General features: G+C 43.5%; 1 protein-coding gene across 7 annotated transcripts in view; it reads right to left on the bottom strand.

Moving 5' to 3' along the window:
- Window positions 1-21,384, bottom strand: part of ppp6r3 (protein phosphatase 6, regulatory subunit 3) — a 153,673-nt gene that overhangs the window by 117,571 nt on the left and 14,718 nt on the right. For all 7 annotated transcript variants that reach the window (XM_068046414.1, XM_068046415.1, XM_068046409.1 and 4 more), the window contains one exon: window positions 13,686-13,918. In XM_068046414.1, coding sequence (XP_067902515.1) covers window positions 13,686-13,912 — 227 coding nt within the window. In that variant the 5' untranslated portion in view covers window positions 13,913-13,918. The remainder of the gene's footprint in view (window positions 1-13,685; window positions 13,919-21,384) is intronic.

Raw genomic sequence — 21,384 nt, 5'->3', positions numbered from 1 at the left:
GTCTCCACCTGTAATGGACCCGCATTTGTCCTTGCTAATCTTTTCCTTTTCACATACCTAAAGAAGCTTTTGCAGTCCACCATTATGTTTCTCGCCAGTTTGCTTTCATGTTCTCTTTTCCCTTAATCAGTTTCTTGTTCATCCCTTGCTGGATTCTAAATTGCTCCCAAACCTCGGGCTTACCACTTTTTCTGGCAACCTTATAAGCCACTTCCTATCATCTAATGCAACCTTTAACTTCTTTTGTTAGCCATGGTAGATTCATCTTTCCTGTTGGCTTTTGTTGCAGACCATGCAATACTTTCTTAAAATACTAGCCATTGCCTATCGACTGTCAAATCTTTGTGCATTTTGCACAAACACCAAAGCCAACTTGCCCCTCATACTTCATAGTTTTTGTTCAGATGTATGATTTCAGTTTTAGTATAGTTTCATAATGAACAATATCACTTTCAAACTTAATGTAGAATTCTATCATATTATGGACACTATTTCCCAAAGGCTCCTTTACAGCAAGGTTATTTATTAGCTCTTTCTCATTACATAATACTAAATCTAAAATAGACCAATCGCAAGTTGGTTCTTCAATGCACTGCTCCAGAAACCCATCTCGTACACACTCCAGGAATTCATCCTTCACAGCATTAATGCCAATTAGGTTTACCCAGTCTATATGCAAATTGAATCGCCCATTATTACTGTATTACCCATGTTACATGTACCTCTCACTTCCTGATTTATACTGCACCCAACATTACCACTACAGTTTGGTGGCCACTGCTGTTTCTTAGCTCCACCCAAATTGATTCTACATCTTGATCCTTCGATCCAAGAGCTTCTTTCACTAACGTACCGATCTCGTCCCTTAAAGAGAGCTACCCCACCTCCTTTTCCTTTTTGCCCATCCTTCCTAAATGACGAATATCCTTGAATATTCAGTTCCCAGTCTTGGTCACTCTGTAACCACATCTCTGTAATGGCAATTGAATCACACCCATATACCTCTATTTATGCCTTCAAATCATCCACCTTTTTGCGAATGCTACGTGCAGAATTCGTTACAGCTTTGATCCACATACGAAAGCAGGAGCTGAATGCCAAAGAGTCGACAAAAGTAGCTGTCCTCCACATCAAGGCAGCAATTGATGGAGTATGGCACTAATGCATCCTCGCAAAATTGAGGTGGTCAAGGGGAAAACCTTCCACAGGCAGAAGTCATACCTGACACAAATGACAATGGCCATGTCTGTTGCAAGCTAAGCATTACAACCAGAGGACATTGCAAAAGGCGTACCCTCAGGAAGGTGTCCTCAACCCAACCATCTTCAGCTGCTTCATCCATCCAACTTAAGATCCGGAATGGGATAATTTGCTGACAGTTCTAGTGTTCAACTCTATTCAAAATTCCTGCGATAATGAAACAGCCCACATGAGCCTAACGCAGAACCTGGATAACATTTGACTTTCAGCTGATGAGTAAAAATCTTTGTACTTGTACAACACAGTGGGACGGTGGGCAGGTAATGACAATAATCAACATCTTTGAGGAGACGACCTCTGACCAGAAGCTTAACTGTTCAGCCACATCAATAATGGGACTGCAAGAGCAGGGCAAAGGCTGGGTACTGACAAGTGGCATACACCTTCTGATCCTTCAAAAACTCTCCATCATTTACATGGTTTAAGTCAGGAGTGTGATGATGCCACTCTCCTGGATGACTGTAGCCACAACAATAAACACCACCCAGATCAAAGCAGTCCTACTACTGAGCTCAATGTTCATTCCTTTCGCTGTAGCTGCATTATGTACAATTATCTGCAGAATGCAGATTAGTTTAGTTTTTTTTTTAAAACACTTATGTTGGTCATGATGTTGCAATTCAGGATCTCAAATTACGTAAACCAAAAAGCTTCCTCACTGTCAAAAAAAAGACTGCCAAGGCTTGACATTTACAACTTTAGATTCTCAAGTTTTCCTTACTGGTTTATCTCAAATCCAAAATAATTTTTAATTGTTAAAATCTGTAATTTGTGTAATTAAAATGAAAATAACTGATTGTAAAGAGAAAATTCTGGATCACAAATCAACTTTCTTTAAAAAAATCCAAGTTCTCCACAAATAATTTTTTTAAAAATTCATTTCTAAACAGACCTTTTCAAAATTCATAAGTATAGCTTAGACTATGTTATTTATTCAATTTGATGAACTCAGCTGTATGAAAATGATGTACTTCAATGTCTGATATTACTCATATTTTATAAGGGCACCATACCACACAAAATACAATGTATTATTCTGTTGCTAAGGTGTAGCTTTGTATAACAATATGCCACTTAAATCCAAATATTATTAATATTTGCGTCTTCCTGAGATCACCTGAAGAGCGTTAGCATGCTCATACAGAAAGAGCGTGTTGTCAATTTCAGGAGTGAAAATAGATTACAACTAATATTTTGATCAAATTTCTTTGCGTGGCACATCTCAAAACTTACATTTAGATATATGCTTAACATAGAAGAATGTTCTAGCCATTTTTGTAGCTCATTTCATAGTCTGAGATGTGGATTTCAGATCAACATACAGGTTCAATTGTAGAAGACGACCAAATAGAATATAAACCTTAAGAGTATGAATGATTGCAAGTTTTTTTTCCAAAAATGGCCATTTAGTCTCTAATATTGGACTCTTAACTTCCGGATCAAAAAGGACCTCAGACTTTTTCCCCCTCCCTTACTCATTAAAATCAAATTGTTACAACCATTTGTACCACATTCCTCATCAGCTACTTCAATGTACCATGATTCTGCTATAACACTCATTACTTTGCAAACTTCCTACATTCAAAATTTATGATGACCCAGTTATATGACCATACATTTATTAAAGTGCCATGACCTTCCCTGCAGTACATTTCAACTGAACTGGTATTGCATTAATACTTGGGGCACTACTTAGAAAAAATAGCTCAGCATTGCAATTACACATCACATTGATCCTTGAAAGGTTCAAAACCTTATGCATAAAGCCCACTGTGCTACCTTTCCATTTCTAGTTACTGAAAAGATCCACCTAAGCTGCTAGTTCTTTACAATCAGTGAAAAATATCACCAGTGCTAACAAGAGAACAAGAGTGGTTCCATGCATTTACAAATTGAGCATGTGTGGAAGTCTAACTTCCTCCATTCAATAGTAATGCAAGTAGTCAGGTGTACTCGCAACTGTTGTTTTGCTGTTATAAATGCACCCAATAAAGCATTCAAGTTGCAGAACTGAGCTAGAGCACGTTCTAGAGCCTAACATTGAGTAAGACGATTGTACACTAAAGGCCAGCAAAGGTCGGGAAAAAGAACCCGACCAATCCACAGTGGACCAGAGCCCGACCCAGCCCAAATCCCTCCAATTTCGCTCCGAGCCCAAACCCACTGGACCATCCCTTTACTTATTTTCCCACTGGAAAGCTCCATGAAGCTGCAGCGCATGAGTGATGAAGTCATAGTGACATCACTCGCTCACTGTGCAGACTCAGTTTTGTCCCGGACTCCCAGCTCAGGTAAGTTTTTTATTTTTAATAATTTACCGGCAGAGCGCTTACCATGTGCGTCCGGCCCGACCAGAGCACAGCCTGACCTGACCCCGAAAGCAGGACCCGGAAGAGGAGCCCAACCTGAACCAGACATGTCATCCGGTCCCGTCGGGTTCGGGTCAGGTAGCAGGCCTTTAGTGTACACCATGTGAATTTGCCCTAAAAGAGCAGTTGCCTTCTTGAAAAAGGAGTTCTAAGAAGAACTGGCAGACCGACGTTTCAGGCAGCGTACTCTGCCTGTCATCTGGAGAAATAACTGGAACGGGTGGAAACCAATGGTTTTATACGTGGTGGAGAATGGGAATGTGGGCGGGATCTTACTGCAGTTAGGTCATACATGTTCTTGCTGCTATTGGTCAGCTAATTATGCTCAGTGATAGGTCTGTACATATTATTGTTCTTGCTGTTGATTGGTCAGTTATTGCATCTCGTGGTAAGTCAATACATACTATTGTTCTTGCCAGGGTATGTTGAGTACAGAGCAGGTGGTGATGAGTTTCTTGAAATCGGGGTAGCCAGGTATCACTGATGAGGCCACTGTCTTGGGGAACGGGGTGGTGCTGATCGATCTCCATGGCCTCCCTGACACTTCTTGTTTACCAGTGTGCAATGGATGTTATTTCTCCAGACGACAGGCAGAGTATGCTACCCTAATTGCCAAAACCTGCCAGTTCTTATGACTCCTTTTTCAAGGAAACTGCTCTTTTTATAGCAAATTCACATGGTGTGAACCGTAAAATCGTCTTACTCAATACTGTTCTCATCATGAAAACCTTCAAACAACTTCTAGAGTAGTTGCACATGTGCCAGCAGCATGCCTAAACAACCATGCTTTATAAAATATCCCATTAGATAAGTATCAGCCAAGTCTCAATCAGTCTCTCACCTGAGATCCAAAAGTGCACTTCCCAGAAAGTTACTGCACACTCTTGTGGTACCACATATTCTGGTTGATTGTAATTTCCTGGCATTAATAGTACTAAAATCTTCAGAGCAAGAAAATTTTTTGGATCGGCTTGGTCTATACTGCTCAGCAGCAGTGTTTTTATGTATTAAACTATCAAATAATTTCTCAGACCATCTTAGAAAGTGCTATTTTGTAATAAATTTCTATGGGCAGTCAAACCCAGCACCTTGAAAGTTTTTAAGTAGTCTCATATAATGACCACAAAGCTGCAAGGATTGCTTAACCAACCAGCAAAACTTCAACTTATAAAATATCCAACATGAAATTGCACAGTGAAATTGTAGAAAACATCCAAAATCCCAAGTCAAATATTTGTTAACAGCAATAACCAAATATTCCCTTCGATAACGTAAAATGAATTACATTTTCAGAATAATGCACAACTGCAATCACCATTAAGTACAAGCATGGAATGATTTTTCTGGTTATATCACAAGAATTTTTTTCCTCTAATGGCCGAATGAATAAAGGCACATGAAGCCAAACAGACCAGAATGCTACCCAGATAAAAGAGCAAAATACTGCAGATACTGGAACTGTGAAAGGAGAGCAGAAAGTGCCAGATATACTCAGCAGGTCTGGCAGCATCTGTGGAGAGAGAAACAGAGTTAACGTTTCAGGTCTGTAACCTTTCATCAGAACTGACAAAAGCTAGAAATGTAACAGTCTTTCAGCAAGTGAAAGGGGGGGGGGGAGGGTAGGGGGTGAAGTAAGAACAACAAAAGGAACAGTCTGTGATGGGATGGAGGGCAGGAGAGATTAAATGACAGCGATGTCATGGACTAGAAGGCAAATAGAGCACTGAACAGTTGGAGTTAAAGATAAAGCATTTGTCCAGAGAGAGTTCTAACGGCCAACATCCCTGGGTATGTCCTGTTCCACCGGCAGGACAGACCCACCAGAAGTGGTGGCACCATGGTATATACAGTCAGGAGGGAGTTGCCCTGAGAATCCTCAACATTGACTCTGGACCCCATGAAGCATGAAGTCTCAAGACATCAGGTCCAACATGGGCAAAGAAACCTGCTGATTAGTACCTACCAACATCCCCCCCAGCTGATGAATCAGAGATTCTCCAAGTTGAACACCAACTGGAAGCAGAGGGCAGCAAGGGCACAGAATGTACTCTAGATGGGGGACTTCAGTGTCCATCACCAAGAGTGGCTCGGTAGTACCACTACTGGCCGAGCCCTAAACGACACAGCTACTAGACAGTTTGTTGCAGGTGGTGAGGAAACCAAGAGGGAAAACATACTTGACCTCATCCTCACCAATGTACCTGTCACAGATGCATCTATCCATGACAGTACTGGTAGGAGTGACCACCACACAGTCCTTGTAGAGACCACGTCCCATCTTCACATTGAGGATACCCACCATCATGTTATGTGGCACTGCCACCGTGCTAAATGGGATAGACTTCGAACACATCTAGCAATGCAAAACTGAGCATCCATGAGGCGCTGTGGACCATCAACAGAATTGTACTCAACCACAATCTGTAACCGCATGGCCCAGCATATCCCCCACTCTACCATTACCAGCAAGCCAGGGAACCAACCCTGGTTCAATAAACAGTGCAGGAGGGCATACCAGGAGCAGCACCAGGCATACCTAAACGTGAGGTGTCAGCCTGGTGAAGCTACAACACAGGGCTACTTTCAAGACAAACTGCAGAAGCAGCATGCAACAGACAGGGCTAAGCAATCTCACAATCAACGGATCAGATTTAAACTCTGCAGTCTTGCAACATCCAGTTGTGAATGGTGGTGGACAGTTAAACAACTGACAGGAGCAAAAGGCTCCACAAATATCCCCATCCTCAATGATGGGGGAGCCCAGGATACCAGTGCAAAAAAAAAAAGGCTGAAGCATTTGCATCCATCTTCAATCAGAAGTGCCAAACGGATGAACCATCTCGGCCTCCTCCTGAAGTCCCCAGCATCACAATGCCAATCTTCAACCAACCCGATTCACTCCACATGATATCAACAAACGGCTGAAGGCACTGGATACTGCAAAGGCTATGAGCCCTGACAACATGCCTGCAACAGTACTGCAGATGAGGTGCTCCCAAACTAGCCATGCTAGTTTGCTATGCTGTTCCAGTACAGCTACAACACTGGAATCTAACCGGCAATGTGCAAAATTTTATGCACAGGACATACCTGGGCACAAAAAGCAGGACAAATCCAACCTGGCCAATTACCACCCCAGTCTACTCTCAATCATCAGCAAAGTGATGGAAGGGGTCATTGGCTATCAAACAGCACTTGCTCAGCAATTACCTGCTCACTGACACTCATTTTGGGTTCCGTCTGGAGCACTCAGCTCCTGATCTCATTACAGCCTTGGTTCAAACATGGACAAAAGAGCTGAACTCCAGAGGTGAGATGAGTGACTGCTCTTGACATCTAGGCAGCATTTGAGCAAGTATGGCATCAAGGAGCCCGAGCATGTGGAGTCAATTGGAATCAGGGGTAAACTCTCCGCTGGCTGTCATACCTAGGACAAAGGAAGATGGTTGTGGCTGTTGCAGGTCAATCATCTCAATCCCAGGACATCACTGCAGGAGTTCCTCAGGGTTGTGTCCTAGGCCCAACCATCTTCCGCTGCTTCATCAATGACCTTCCCTCCATCATAAGGTCAGAAGTGGGGATGTTTGCTGATGATTGCACAATGCTCAGCACCAGTCACGACTCCTCAGATACTGAAGCAGCCCATGTCGAGATGCAGCAAGACCTGGACAACATCCAGACTTGGGCAGATAAGTGGCAAGTTAACATTCGCGCCACACAAGTGCCGGGCAATGACTATCTCAAACGAGAATCTAATCATCTCCCCCTGACGTTCAATGGCATTACCATCACTGAATCTCCCCCACAATCAACATCCTGGGAGTTACCACTGACCAGAAACTAAACTAGACCAGCCACGTAAATGCTGTGGTTACAAGAGCAGGTCAGAGGTTGGGAATTCTGCGGCAAGCAACTCACCTCCTGTCTCCCCAATGCCTGTCCACATTCTATAAGGCAGAAGTCAGGAGTGTGATGTAATACTCTCCATTTGCCTGAATGGGTGAAGCTCCAACAACACTCAAGAAGCTTGACACCATCCAGGACAAAGCAGCCCGCTTGACTGGCATTCCAGCCACAAACTCCCTTCACCACCAATGCACAGCGGCAGCAGTGTGCACCATCCACAAGATGCACTGCAGCAACTCACCAAGGCTCCTTCGACCACACCTTCCAAACCTGCGACCTCTAACACCTAGAAGGACAACGGCAGCAGATGCATGTAAACACCACCACCTGCAAGTTCCCATCCAAGCCACACACCATCCTGACTTGGAACTATATCTCCGTTCCTTCATTGGTGCTGGGTCAAAATCCTGGAACTCCCTTCCTAACAGCACTGTTGGTGTACCAACACCCCAAGGACTGCAGCAATTCAAGAAGGCAGCTCACCACCACCTTCTCAAAGGCAATTAGGGATGGGCAATAAATGCTGGCCTAGCTAGCAACACCCGTATCCCATAAACGAACAAAAAAAACAGCTCTGTCCGAAAGCAAAAGCATGAACAAGAAGTTTAAGACTAACAGATGGTTAAAAAATAAAATTTAAAAATTATATAAAAGTAGAAATAAAAATAATGGGGCTCATGGTCTGAAATTATTGAACTCAATATTGAGTTCGGAAAGCTGTAGAGTGCCTAATCGAAAGACGAGGTGCTGTTTCTTGAGCTGCCATTGAGCTTTAGTGGAACGCTGCAGCAAGCCAAGGAAAGAAGTGGGCATGAGAGCAGCGTAGTGAATTAAAATGGCAAGCAGCCAGAAGCTCAGGGTCATGCTTGCGGAACGAGCGGAGGTGTTCTGCAAAGCAGTCACCCAATCTGCGTTTGGTCTCCCTAGTGTAGAGACCGCATTGTGAGCTGCAAATACAGTATACTCAACAGAGTAGTACAAGTAAGGCACTTCTTCACCTGGAAGGAGCGAACAGGAAAACTTCAACTTCACTTCCAAATTCCACCCTTCTCTCAACTTTAAAAGGTCCCCTTTCCTTCCTCGACCTCTCTGTTTCCATCTCTTGGGATAGGCTGCCCACTAATATTTAATATAAGCCCATCAGCTCCCTTGATTACACTTCCTCACATCCTGTCTTCTGCAAGGATTCCATTCCATTCTCCCAGGTTTTCTGTCTCCACGGCATTTTTTCTGATGATACAACCTTCCACAACAGCCCTTCTGATATGTCTTCCTTTTTCCTCAACCAAGGATTTCCTGCACTGTGGTTGATAGGGCCCGTGACCACGTTCCCGCACTTCTGCTCTCACCCCTTCCACTCCCTCCCAGAACAGGGTTCCGCTTGTCCTCACTTTCCACACCACGAGCCTCCACATCCAAAGGATCATCCTCTGCCACTTGCGCCACCTCCAGCATGATGCCATCAAACACATCTTCCCCTCCCATCAGCATTCCGAAGGGACCGTTCCCTTCACGACACCCAGGTCCATTCCTCCATCAACCCCGATACCTTTCCCCCTTCCATGCAATCATAGGAGGGTTAGTCCTTTTCTTTTTTGGCCTCCTTGTCTTGAGAGACGATGAGTAAGCGCCTGGAGGTGGTCAGTAGTTTGTGGAGTAGCATCTAGAGTGCTCTAAAGGCCAACTCTAGATTGGGAGACTCTTCCACAGGCGCTGCAGGTGAAGTTGGTTGTCGGGGCTGTTAACCAGTTGGTTCTCTCGTTACACTTGTCTCATTTCCTGCCAACTGCTGAGTCTCTTCAACTCGCCTCTCTTCAGCCCCACCTCTATAGCTATCCGCCAGCTCTGGCAATCGCTGGCAACTGGCTCCCACAACTTGCGGTCAATGCCGCAGGACTTCATGTCGCGCTTGCAAATGTCTTTAAAGCGGAGACATGGACGGCCGGTGGGTCAGATACCAGTGATGAGCTCGCTGTACAATAAGTCCTTGGGGATCCTGCCATCTTCCATGCGGCTCACATGGTCAAGCCATCTCAAGCACTGCTGGCTTAGTAGGGCATACATGCTGGGGATGTTGGCCGCCTTGAGGACTTCTGCGTTGGAGATACGGCCCTGCCACCTGATGCCAAGGATTCTCAGGAGACAGCAAAGATGGAATGCATTGAGACATCGCTCTTGACTGACATACATTGTCCAAGCCTAGCTGCCGTAGAGAAATGTACTGAGGACATAGACTTTAAACATTCGGACTTGTGCGTTCAGTGTCAGTGCGCCATTTTCCCAACACCCTCTTGGCCAGTCTGGACATAGCAGCAGACGCCTTTCCCACTCGCTTGTTGATTTCTGCATCGAGAGACAGGTTACTGGCGATGGTTGAGCCTAGGTAGGTGAGCTTTTGAACCACTTCCAGAGTCTGATCGCCGATATTGATGGATGGAGCATTTCTGACGTCCTGTTCCAGGATGTTCGTTTGCTTGAAACTGATGGTTAGGCCAATTTCGGTGCAGGCAGCTGCAAGCCTGTTGATGAGTCTCTGCAGACACTCTTCCGTGTGGGATGTTAATGCAGCATAGTCAGCGATGAGGACTTTCCGTACTTCGGTCTTCGCTCTAAGACAGGCAAGGTTGAACAATGTGCCATGTGATCTTGTGTGGAGGAAAATTCCTTCTTCTGAAGACTTAAAACGCGTGAGAGCAGCAGTGAGAAGATCCCAAACAGTGTAGATGCGAGAACACAGCCCTGTTTCACACCACTCGCGATGGGAAAGGGGTCTGATGAGACACCGTTATGTTGAATTGTGCCTTTCATATGGTCATGGAACGAGATGATAGTAGCTTTGGTGGACATCCAATCTTTGCTAGTAGTCTGAAGAGACCACATCTGCTGACGAGGTCAAAGGTTTTGGTGAGATCGATGAAGGCAACATCGAGGTACATCCGTTCGCGGCATTTCTCCTGTAGTTGGCGAATGGAGAACAGCATGTCAATGGCGGATCTCTGCTCGAAAGCCGGACTGTGCCTCAGGGTACACACGCTTAGCCAGCTTCTGGAGTCTGTTTAAAATGACTCGAGCGCAGGCTTTCCCCACTGTGCTGAGCAGGGAGATTCTACGTTAGTTGTTGCAGTCACTACAATCACCCTTGTTCTTGTACAGGGTGATGATATTGGCATCGCGCATGTCCTGTGGTACAATCACAGGAGGGTTAATGCATGCCCTTTTACCTCCTCTCTCACCATCCAAGAGAAGCAGAGATTTACTTGAACTTCTTTCACTTTAGTATACTGTATTCGCTGCTCACAATGCGGTCTCCTCTACATTGGGGAGACCAAATGAAGATTTGTTATTATTTGTTCATGGATGTGGGCGTCGCTGGCTAGGCCAGCATTTATTGCCCATCCCTGATTGCCTTGAGGTGGTGGCGGTGAGCTGCCTTCTTGAATCGCTGCAGTTCTTGGGGTGTAGGTATGCCCATAGTGCTATTAGGGAGTTCCAGGATTTTGATCCAGCGACATGGCAAGGAATGGCAATATAGTTCCAAGTCAGGATGGTGTGCAGCTCGGATGGGAACTTGCAAGTGGTGGTGTTCCCATGCATCTGTTGCCCTTGTCCTTCTAGACTGTACAGGTCGTGGGTTTGGAAGGTGCGGTCGAAGGAGCCTTGGTGAGTTGCTGCAGTGCATCTTGTAGATGGTTCACACGGCTGCCACTGTGCGTCAGAGGTGAAGGGAGTGAATTTTGAAGGTGGTGGATGTGGTGCCAATCAAGTGGGCTGCTTTGTCCTAGATGGTGTCAAACTTAAGAGTGTTATCGAGTGCACCCATTTAGGCAAGTGGACAGTATTCCATCACACAACTGACTTGTGCCTTGTTGATGGTGGACAGGCACTGGGGAGTCAGGAGGGAAGTTACTCGCCGCAGAAATCAGAGCCCCTGACCCACACTTGGAGCCATTTATGTGGCTGGTCCAGTTCATTTCTGGTCAATGGTAACCCCAGAATGTTGATAGTAGGGGATTCAGTGATGGTAATGGCATTATACATCAAGGGGAGAGGTTAGATTCTCTCTTGTTTGAGATGGTCATTGCCTGGCACATGTGTGACGCGAATGTTACTTGCCATTTATTAGCCCAAGCCTGGATGTTGTCCAGATGCAGCAAAACCTGGACATGTGCTGTTTCATTATCCGAGGAGTCACGAATGGCACTGAACTTTATGCAATTACCGAACATCCTCACTTCTGACCTTATGATTGAAGGAAGGTAACTGACGAAGCAGCTGAAGATGGTTGGGCCTCCGACACAACCTTGAGGCACTCCTGCATTGATGTCCTGGGACGGAGATGATTGACCTCCAATAACCACAACCATCTTCCTTCTGCTAAGTATGACTCCGACCAGCGGAGAGTTTTCCCCGATTCCCATTGACTCCAATTTTGCCACAGCTCCTTGATATCATACTTGGTCAAATGCTGCCTTGATGTCAAGGGCAGTCACTCTCATCTCACCACTGGAGTTCAGCTCTTTTGTCCATGTTTGGGCATAAGCTATAATGAGGTCAGGAGCTGAGCGGCCCTGACGGAACCCAAACTGAGCGTCAGTGAGCAGGTAATTGCCAAGCAAGTGCCGCTTGATAGCACTGTCGACGACCCCTTCCATCACTTTGCTGATGATCAAGAGCAGACTGATAGGGCAGTAATTGGCCAGGTAGGATTCGTCCTGCTTTTTGTGAAAAGGACATACTTGGGCCTTTTTCCACATTGTTGGGTTGATGCCAGTGTTGCAGCTGTACTGGAACAGCTTGGCTAGGTGACCGCTTTGCAGAACACCTCTGCTTGGTCCACTAGCATGACCTCCAAGCTTCCAGTTGCTTGCAATTTTAATTCACCACCCTCCACTCCTGCCCACATTTCTGTCATCGCCAGCTGCAGTGTTCCACTGAAGCTCAACACGTGCTCAGGGAATAGCACCCCACCTTCCGATTTGACTCCCTACACCCTTCTGGACTCATTACTGAGTTCAATAATTTCAGACCATAAGCCTATTATTTATTTATCTATTTCTATGATAAATATAACATTTTTATATAAATAATTTTTAACTATGTGCTAGTCTTCTGCTATTAGCACTCTCTCTGGAGAAATGCTTTGTCTTTTACTACAACTATTTTGCACTCTATTTGCCTTCTATTCCGTGACATCTGTCATTTAATCTGTCCTGCCCTCCGTTCTATGACAGACCTTCACTTTCTTCTTCCTCCGCCCCCTTTACATTTCTAACTTTTGCCAGTTCTGATGAAAGGTTACAGACCTGAAATGTTAACTCTCACTGTCCACAGACGCTGCCTGACCTGCTGAGTATTTCCCACACTTTGTTCTCGTTTCAGAAGGCTATCCAGGTTCAATTCCTCCTTTGTGTCGTTAATCTTAGTTATAGTAATTGACCTCAGTACAGCCTCTTGGGGTGGGGGGATTCACCATGGTTCTCACTCCTGATCATTTTCCAGTGTCCATTAAAAGAAAGTACCTGTGTTGCTATGAATCAAGGCCAAGACTGAACTCAACTTTTCTAACCACGTCAAAAATCACTGTCTCACATGAAAATTATCACTTTGGTGAGGTATCAGAGAGCAACCAGATGGTATAGGGATTGTAGGGGGCGCGGGGGGGGGGGGGGGGGGGGTGTTCGGCAGCCAGAAGAGAAGTTAAGTACAAAAATATTTTCAGCATTGGTGCTGTTTCACCACTTGGGCCACGAACAAATTCACAACCGTTACAGGAATAATGCTGTCTAATTTATGCAAAAGTCGACAACCAAGGAAAAATTCAAATGGCTGAGAAAACACAAAAGTCACGACTCAAGGAACATTCCTTAAAGATACCAGACTCATCATGCATTTGACAAAACTAATAATGACATCTTCTGGCTATACATTAGTGCGCCATCAATTTTCTTTTCTGAAGCAAATAATTAGAGAGGTAAATATCTGACATTTCCCATTTTCAGCGAGAGAATTAAATGACCATAGTTATTTCTAGTCTCCAGATTTAATGCCATTTAGCAAGCTTCACTTTTCAAAAATCAAATCTAGCTGAATATACTTCACTCATGTATGGAAATATTCATTTGAAAGACATTCCCCACAATAACACTTTACTTGTATTTCATCTTCTCATCCATATCATCTGGTGGTTCCTGGGTGATGTATGTGACTAGATCTTCCATACTCTGTGATCTGACCAGAAAGTCCAACAGTTTGCGATTCTGAGCTTTACATTCCTGCAAAACGTCTTCCTCATCCATTAATTCAGTAAGGGTCACATCTTCCTTCTCCAGAAGCGTGTCTATATGGGATGATGTGTGAAGATCAAACTTCCAAAACATGATGCACTGATTTAGAAGATAATAAAAAGACAATGTCACTAAGAGTGCAGCTATAGTTCAACAAAAAAAAACACTATTCAGATCACATTAGAAAACAGGGAGTGCTTCTCTTAGCAGTTCAGTGCTCAAATGAATCACGCAACAGAAGACAAGGTCACATAGACCAGAAAACATCAAAGTTCAATCTCTAGTATGTGCAGAGTATCACTTGGAAAGACCAAACCCAGTAGTTACGCACGCAACTGAAGTCTGCAAAAAATCTGAGGCAAGGAATACATCCAATCTTGGTGAATAGGGATCCAACTATAGGATTACATGATACTGGAAGTACATTAACACTGGCCAGTATCTAGAGGGTAGAATGGTCTGTACTCATGATTTTAAAAGATCAGTTAACGTACCACTGACCTAAACGTGCCTATAATATTCACGTGGTGATGAAAGTAGATACAGCATCTGTGCTCATTATGTTCAAGGTTTTCCTGATGAATAATCTGAATGCTGGGGAAGTTATGGCAATTCTAGTTAGGGTAGAAAAAAAAAAGTGTCTCTCCACAGATGCTGCCTGACCTGCTCAGCATTTCCAGCATTGCGTGTTTTTATTTATGGTACAATTAAGGTCCGTGGGCAAAAAAACATACAAACCACATATCCTGACCCCTGAGGATTAAAACAGACCAACTTACTGATGACAACCATTTGGTTAAACATTAAAAAAGCTCCAAACCACAGTAAGTCAGAAAGGGACAATTAATAGGATCTGGAGAAAATTTTGTTTGTGAAAGAACTTGCCTTTATAAAGCGCCCTTCATGACCAGACATCTCAAAGCCAATGAAGTACTTTTGAAGTGTAGTCACTGTTGTAACATAGGTAACGTGGCAACTCATTTGCGTGCAGCAAACTCCCACAAAGAGCAATGTGATAATGACCAGATAATCCCTTTTTGTGATGTTGATTGAGGGATAAACATTGGCCAGAACACCAGGGATAACTCCCCTGTTCTTATTCAAGATAGCCATGGGATCTTAAATCCACCTGAGAGGACAGATGGTGCCATTGGTTTACTGTCTCATCCGAAAGATGGCATCGCAGTACTGCACTGGAGTGTCGGACTAGATTTTGTGCTCAAGTCCTGGAGTGGGACTTGAACCCAGAACCTTCTGACTCAGAGGTGAGAGTGCTACCAATTGAGCCATGGCTGACAGACAGTATGGAGAAATAACTTAAGAATGAGGAGTTTCCAATTCACAAAATATAGGCACAGAATTTGCAGTAGCAGGGATTTAAAAACATCTGCCATTAGTTAGACCTGCACCATTCAGCTCAAAAGGATCATCACAAAGTTGCTGAAAGTGTGAGCTGATAAAGGCACAGGGAGAAAAATGGCATCTGGGGCCCGACTGAATAGGACAGCCAGCAGAGTACCGCCCTAACCAATGAGATTGAAGTACTGAGAAATAATCACAAGGAATGAATGAAAAGCAGGGTGACTTAGAGAGGGTGAATTCAATGTTAAATCAGGTACAGAAAGAGAAATAAGTGGGAATGAAAGATTGGATTGAGACAGAAAAACACAATTTTTAAAATCCCCCCAAAAAATTCTAAACCTAGAGGAAGGAGACTTCACACTTGTTATAGGATACTTGTAATTGCAACACTCAACTTTGTGGGGAGATTAATGGACAATTAAATGGGCATTATTTTGACAAATTCTAGTCCAATAAAGTGCATTTCACAAAATTACAAATAAGGATACCTTCCTTTGCGAACCAAGCAGCTACAACCAGAAACATTGGGGAGGTAGTGAATCCAGCTAGCTGCTTTTGCAAAGATTTGAGACTGTACTATCACAAATAATTTCATCCTGGAAGGGCCTCAAAGTGTTCCAAAACTGAAGAGGATTTCAATACCCTACTCATTAGCTTGGAGACAACATCAAATAGTAATACTGGATTAAAACATTTGTGCCTCAAAAAATCTCATAACAGAAGGATCTCACGCAGACTTTCTGTTAAAGCTTACACTACTAAATGTGAGTGTGCTTTCTTCAGAATGTTTACATCTTCAAGTGCTTACCAAATAGATTTTACAGAATTAAGCAAACGAACAAAATATGTCAATGTGTAATATTCCCAATGTTCCTTTGTCACAAATACCTAAACAAACTTGGAAGAATGTGATTGTTCAACAACCTGTCTAGTTTCATTTCAGAAGATTCTGTTTTAATAATTCTTAGTAAGAATTCATAGCTTCCCAGTATTGAGACATGTACGTAGATAGTAACATTATCAGCCCTATGTGTCTGTCTGTCTAGGTGAACTGCTCAATTCATACTGCATGCACAAAGGAGTTAGAAATAATTAATATTGACCACTGCGGCTTTAATTGGCTACATTCAGGTGTCAGCATTTCGCCTTGGAGTCCAAAAGGTTCAACGGGTTGAAGTCCCCTCTAGAAAATTGAATACATAATCCAAGCTGACACTTCAGTGCAGTACTAAGTAATTGCTGCACTTCTAGATGTCAGTCATTTACAGCATAGGAGGCTATTTAGCCCGGAGTCCATGCCGGCTCTCCACGGAGCTGTTCAGTCAGCCCCACTCGAATCCCATAGTCCTGCAAGTCTATTTCCTTTGAGGCCAGCCAATTTCCTTCTGCAGTCATTGATTGTCTCCACTTCCACCGTCCTTGTGGCCAGCGAGTTCCAGCTCACTACCACTCGCTGTGTAAAAAGGTTCTTCCTCATATTCCCCCTGCACCTCTTGCCCAAAACCTTCAATCTATGTCCCCTACTCCTTGTACCATTAGTTAATGGGAATAGCTTTTCCTTGTCTAACCTATCTAAGCCAGTCATAATGTTGTACATTTCTATTAAATCTCTCCTGAATCTCCGCTTTTCAAAGAACACCATCACTTTTTCCAACCTAACCTTGTAACTAAAATCCCCCATCCCTGGAATCATTCTGGTAAAACTCCTTTGCACTCTCTCAAGGTGCCATCTTTCGAATGAGATATTAAACCAAAAGCCATGTGCCCTCTAAAAACAACTGTAAAAGATTCCATGGTACTATTCAAAGAACAGCAGCAGAGTTCTCTGCAGTGACCTGGTCAATATTTAACCCGAAGCCAATATCACTAATCATCCATCTTATTGCTGTTTCTAGAACCTTGCTATGAGCAATCTGTTTGCCACGTAACTCTACAATCAACTGAAAAGTACTTCACTGGTGGTAAAGTGCTTTTGGATGTCCTAAGGACACAAAAGGCACCATAAAAATGCAAGTTCTATTTTTTTTTTAAATCGGACCATGCTTTTATAACAGTGACTCCTGACAACGCATCCGGTGTGCTGACATCATCAGAGCTCTCCTAGCTGCGCACATGTGCAGAACGGTCTCCTGCTGTCAATAAGGTGCTGCGCATGCGCAACCTACGTTCTTGCCAGGACTAATTCGCACATGCGCACGAAATCATCGCGCAACTGTACTGGAACGCCATCCAGCCCCACCAACCAGCAAGAACCCAACTTCCCTTCCTCCACCAGTCTCTCGCTCGCATTCTCCCTCCCCTCCGTTCCCTAGCTTGCTACTCTCTCGCCCGCGGGGAGAAGGGGGTGGGGGCAGGGGGAGAGAAGTGGGAGGGAGTGTTGAGTGGGGTTGGGAAGTGGAGGTGGGGAAGTGGAGGTGGGAGCAAGCAGTTGATGGGGAAGAAGCGGCAAGACCTGCAGAGTGGCCGAGGGAAGGCAGCAGCGAGGCCGGGAGTGAGCAGCAAGCAGACGGGCACAGGAGGCAGCGCCAGGGAAGAGAAGCAGGATATCGTCTGGGGTGGAATCACAGCGATTAAATTTAATTTGTTTTTTTGAGATAAACTGAGTAGCGCCATCTTTAATCCTAGCAGCTGCCTAAAATGTGCGGACTGACATTTCAGTGCATGAGGCTGCATTTGCGCATATGCAAGTAATGCGCCACCTATTAGCTGCGCTGTCAGAAAACACAGCTGTTTTATAATTGCCTATTTCAGGGGTTCTGGCAGTCCTGAAAATGGTACTGGCCAATCCAGACGATGAGAAATCTGCTGTGTCTCAAGTGTAAAGGATGCACTTAAAAAAAATTCAGATACACTGTATGCCTTTGCAATCATTTCTGAATGACTGCTATAATTATAAAAAAAAAGTACCTTCGATCATTCCGGCTTCAAAAGCATGAGAACACTATGGCAGGGTTTGGTAATATTCTACATCAGTGCATCAGGAGATTTACAAATTGAACTTTTGTTTGAATGAGATATGTGAAATCTGCTGTATTTGCTCTAGCTTCTGATTAATTTTACGAAGTATTACAGCGCACGAACAGTACTACAAGAAGCCATTCGGCCCAATAGATCCATGCCAGTGTTTATGCTCCAAGTGTAACTCCTCTCACTCTTCATCTAACTCCATGAACATGTCCTTCTATTCCTTTCTCCCTCACGTGTTTATCCAGCTTCCCCGTAAATACATCCATGCTAATCGCCTCTACTACACTTTGTGGTATGCAAGTTCCACATTCTAACCACTCTCTGGATAAAGAAGTTTCTCCTGAATTAGCTATTGGATTTATTAACTACCTTATATTTATGGCCCCTAGTTCTGGTCTCACCGTCAAGTTGAACCATCTTTTCTATGTCTAACCTATCAAATCCTTTCATAATCTTGAAGTCTTGTCAGATCACCCCACAGTCTTCTCTTTCCTAGAGGGAAAAAACCCAGCCTGTTCAATCTTTCTTGATAGGATATAACTGCTCAGTTCTGGTATCATTCTAGTACATCTTCTTTGTACCTTCTCTAGTGCCTGAGACCAGAACTGTTCACAGTACTCCAAGTATCATCTAAACAAGGTTCTAACCAAGTTTAACATAACTTCCCTGCTTTTCAATTTTGATCCCTCTAGAGATGAACCCCAGTGCTTTATTTGCTTTTTAAAAAAGAAAATTGTCTATTATGCCGCCTCGCTACTTTTAGTGATTTGTGTATCGACACCCCCCCCCCCAACCCCTCTGTTCCTCCATCCCATTTTGACACATATTTCTCAAGGAATATGTGACCTCTTTATTCTTCCTACCAAAATGTCCTACCTCACCCCTTACCCATGTTGAAATTAATTTGCCAATTACACACCCATTCTGCAAGTTTATTAATCTCATCTTGCATTTTGGCACAGTCCTCCTCTATATTAACTACCCACCCCCCACCCACCAAAATTTGGCATCAGCAAATTTTGAAATTGTACTTCAGATTCCCGAGTCCAAACCATTTATTGTAAATATTGAATAACACCTCGTGAATACCACTTTCAACCATTTGCCACTTGAGTAATTAACTGTAATCCCTACTTTGTTTCCCGTTTTGTAGTCAGATTGCTAACCATTCTGCTGCTTGTTCTGGACTCCACATGTTATTCTACTTAATAGTGTGCAGCCCAACATATACGATTAGAATGTTAAGTGTCCATAGATTAGATGGATTTGGAGCTTCCAGTACCAAATCGCATAATTTCAAAACTATAAAGAAAAAGGATTAACTGCTCACCCCGTGGCCTGCTACCCTATATTACTACATGCAAGGATTCTTTTTTTGTTGTGTGCACAATTTCACCGTAACCTTTCAAAATACATCAGATATGAATTCTGCAAATTTTAGATGCATGAAGAATTAGTGAACAGACTAATTGGCCTTGCCATTGCTGCCAGGTTTTAAAACATGCACTTGGACTCAACAATGCACTCAAGATTAACAATGGAAATTAAATTCTAGTTCATAATCAGATACAAATTGTCAGATTATCTGTAATTTACAGATAATTGACGCTCAAAGCAAATTAAGAGCTAAATGTGGCTGTAAATTATAAAAAGAGCTGTGAGTTCAGACAAATGTTTAAAGGAAGAAAGACTGAAAAAGCTGGAAATACTCAGATCTGGCAGCATCTGGGAAGAAAGAAACTGAGTTAATGTTTCAGGTCGATGACCCTTCATCTGAACTGGGAAAAGTTAGAAATGTAATAGGTTTTAAGTAGGCCAAATGCGGGAAGGTGGAAAAAGAACAAAAGGGAAGTCTGTGATAGGACGGAAGATGGGAGATATTAAATGATGGCATAAAAGCAAAATACTGCGGATGCTGGAAATCTGAAATAAAAACAAGAAATGCTGGAATCACTCAGCAGGTCTGGCAGCATCTGTGGAAAGAGAAGCAGAGTTAACGTTTCGGGTCAGTGACCCTTCTTCGGAACTGACAAATATTAGAAAAGTCACAGATTATAAGCAAGTGAGGTGGGGGTGGGGCAACATTAAATGATGGCAGCTGTTCATTATTCTGCCATTCACACCTCCTCTGGACACATCTTTTGTCTCTTCACTTGTCCCATTACCACTCCTTTTGCTTCTGTCCCAACAACTCTTGTCATTTAATGTCTCCCGTCATTAATGTTTTATCCCAATAAAACACTATTAATATTCTTTTAAGTGTACAGCTGAGAATTAATCAGCGCTGAGAAATTAAAATTGTGCAAATTGTTAGCTATTCCTACAGAGATGCCCAAGTCCATTAACCATTTACACAAAAGCAAAATAATACAGATGGTGGAAATCTGAAATAAAAACAGAAAATGATGGAAATACTCAGTCGGGTTAGCAACATCTGTGGGGAGGAGTGAGGAAGGGAGGGAGGGAAAGAGAGTTAATGTTTCAGGTCGAAGAGCTTTTGTTGGAACTAGTAAAAAAAATTAGAGATGTAACAGGTTTTATGTACGAGTCAAGAAAAGGGTAGGGGGAACAAAAGGGAAGGACTATGACAGGGTGGAAGGCAGGACAAATTAAATGTCCCATTATCAACCTTTTTGGTCAAAGAAAGAAACAAAAGATGAGTCGAGAGAAGGTTAAGAAGGAAAAGCAGAATCATCAACAGCTACCATCAAAAAACAAGAGGCAGAGGTAATAATTTGCAATTGATGAACACAATGTTGACCCCAGGAAGCTGTAAAGTACTAAACGAAAGATGAGGTGCTGTTCCTCAAGCCTACGTTGAGCTTCACAGGAACGGTGCAGGAGGCTGAAGACAGAGAGGCCAGAGTGGGTGTGGGGCAGAGAATTAAAACGACAGGCAACCAGAAGCTTGGGGTCATGCTTGCAGACTGCATTTTCCAGTTCGGGGTGAAAGCAAGTAACAGCACTGGAAAATTTCATCAACTTCGCTTCCATTTTCCACCCTTCCCTCATCTTCATATGGTCCATTCTTCTTCCCCTCCCATCTGGGGATAGGCTATCGACCAATATCCACTATAAGCTACCTTGACCACTGTCCCTCCCATTTGCTTTCTGTAAGATCTTTATTTCGATTCTCTCAGTTTCTCCATCACAACTGTTCTGACAATGTCACCTTCCATACCAGTGCTTCCAACGTCTTCCTTATTCCCCAAACCAGGATCCCACTTGATTGACAT

This window comes from Heterodontus francisci, chromosome 14 (genome assembly GCF_036365525.1).
Source record: "Heterodontus francisci isolate sHetFra1 chromosome 14, sHetFra1.hap1, whole genome shotgun sequence".
Taxonomy (NCBI): domain Eukaryota; kingdom Metazoa; phylum Chordata; class Chondrichthyes; order Heterodontiformes; family Heterodontidae; genus Heterodontus; species Heterodontus francisci.
The sequence above is the reverse complement of the archived record's forward strand: the minus strand, read 5'-3'. Positions and strand labels throughout refer to the sequence as shown.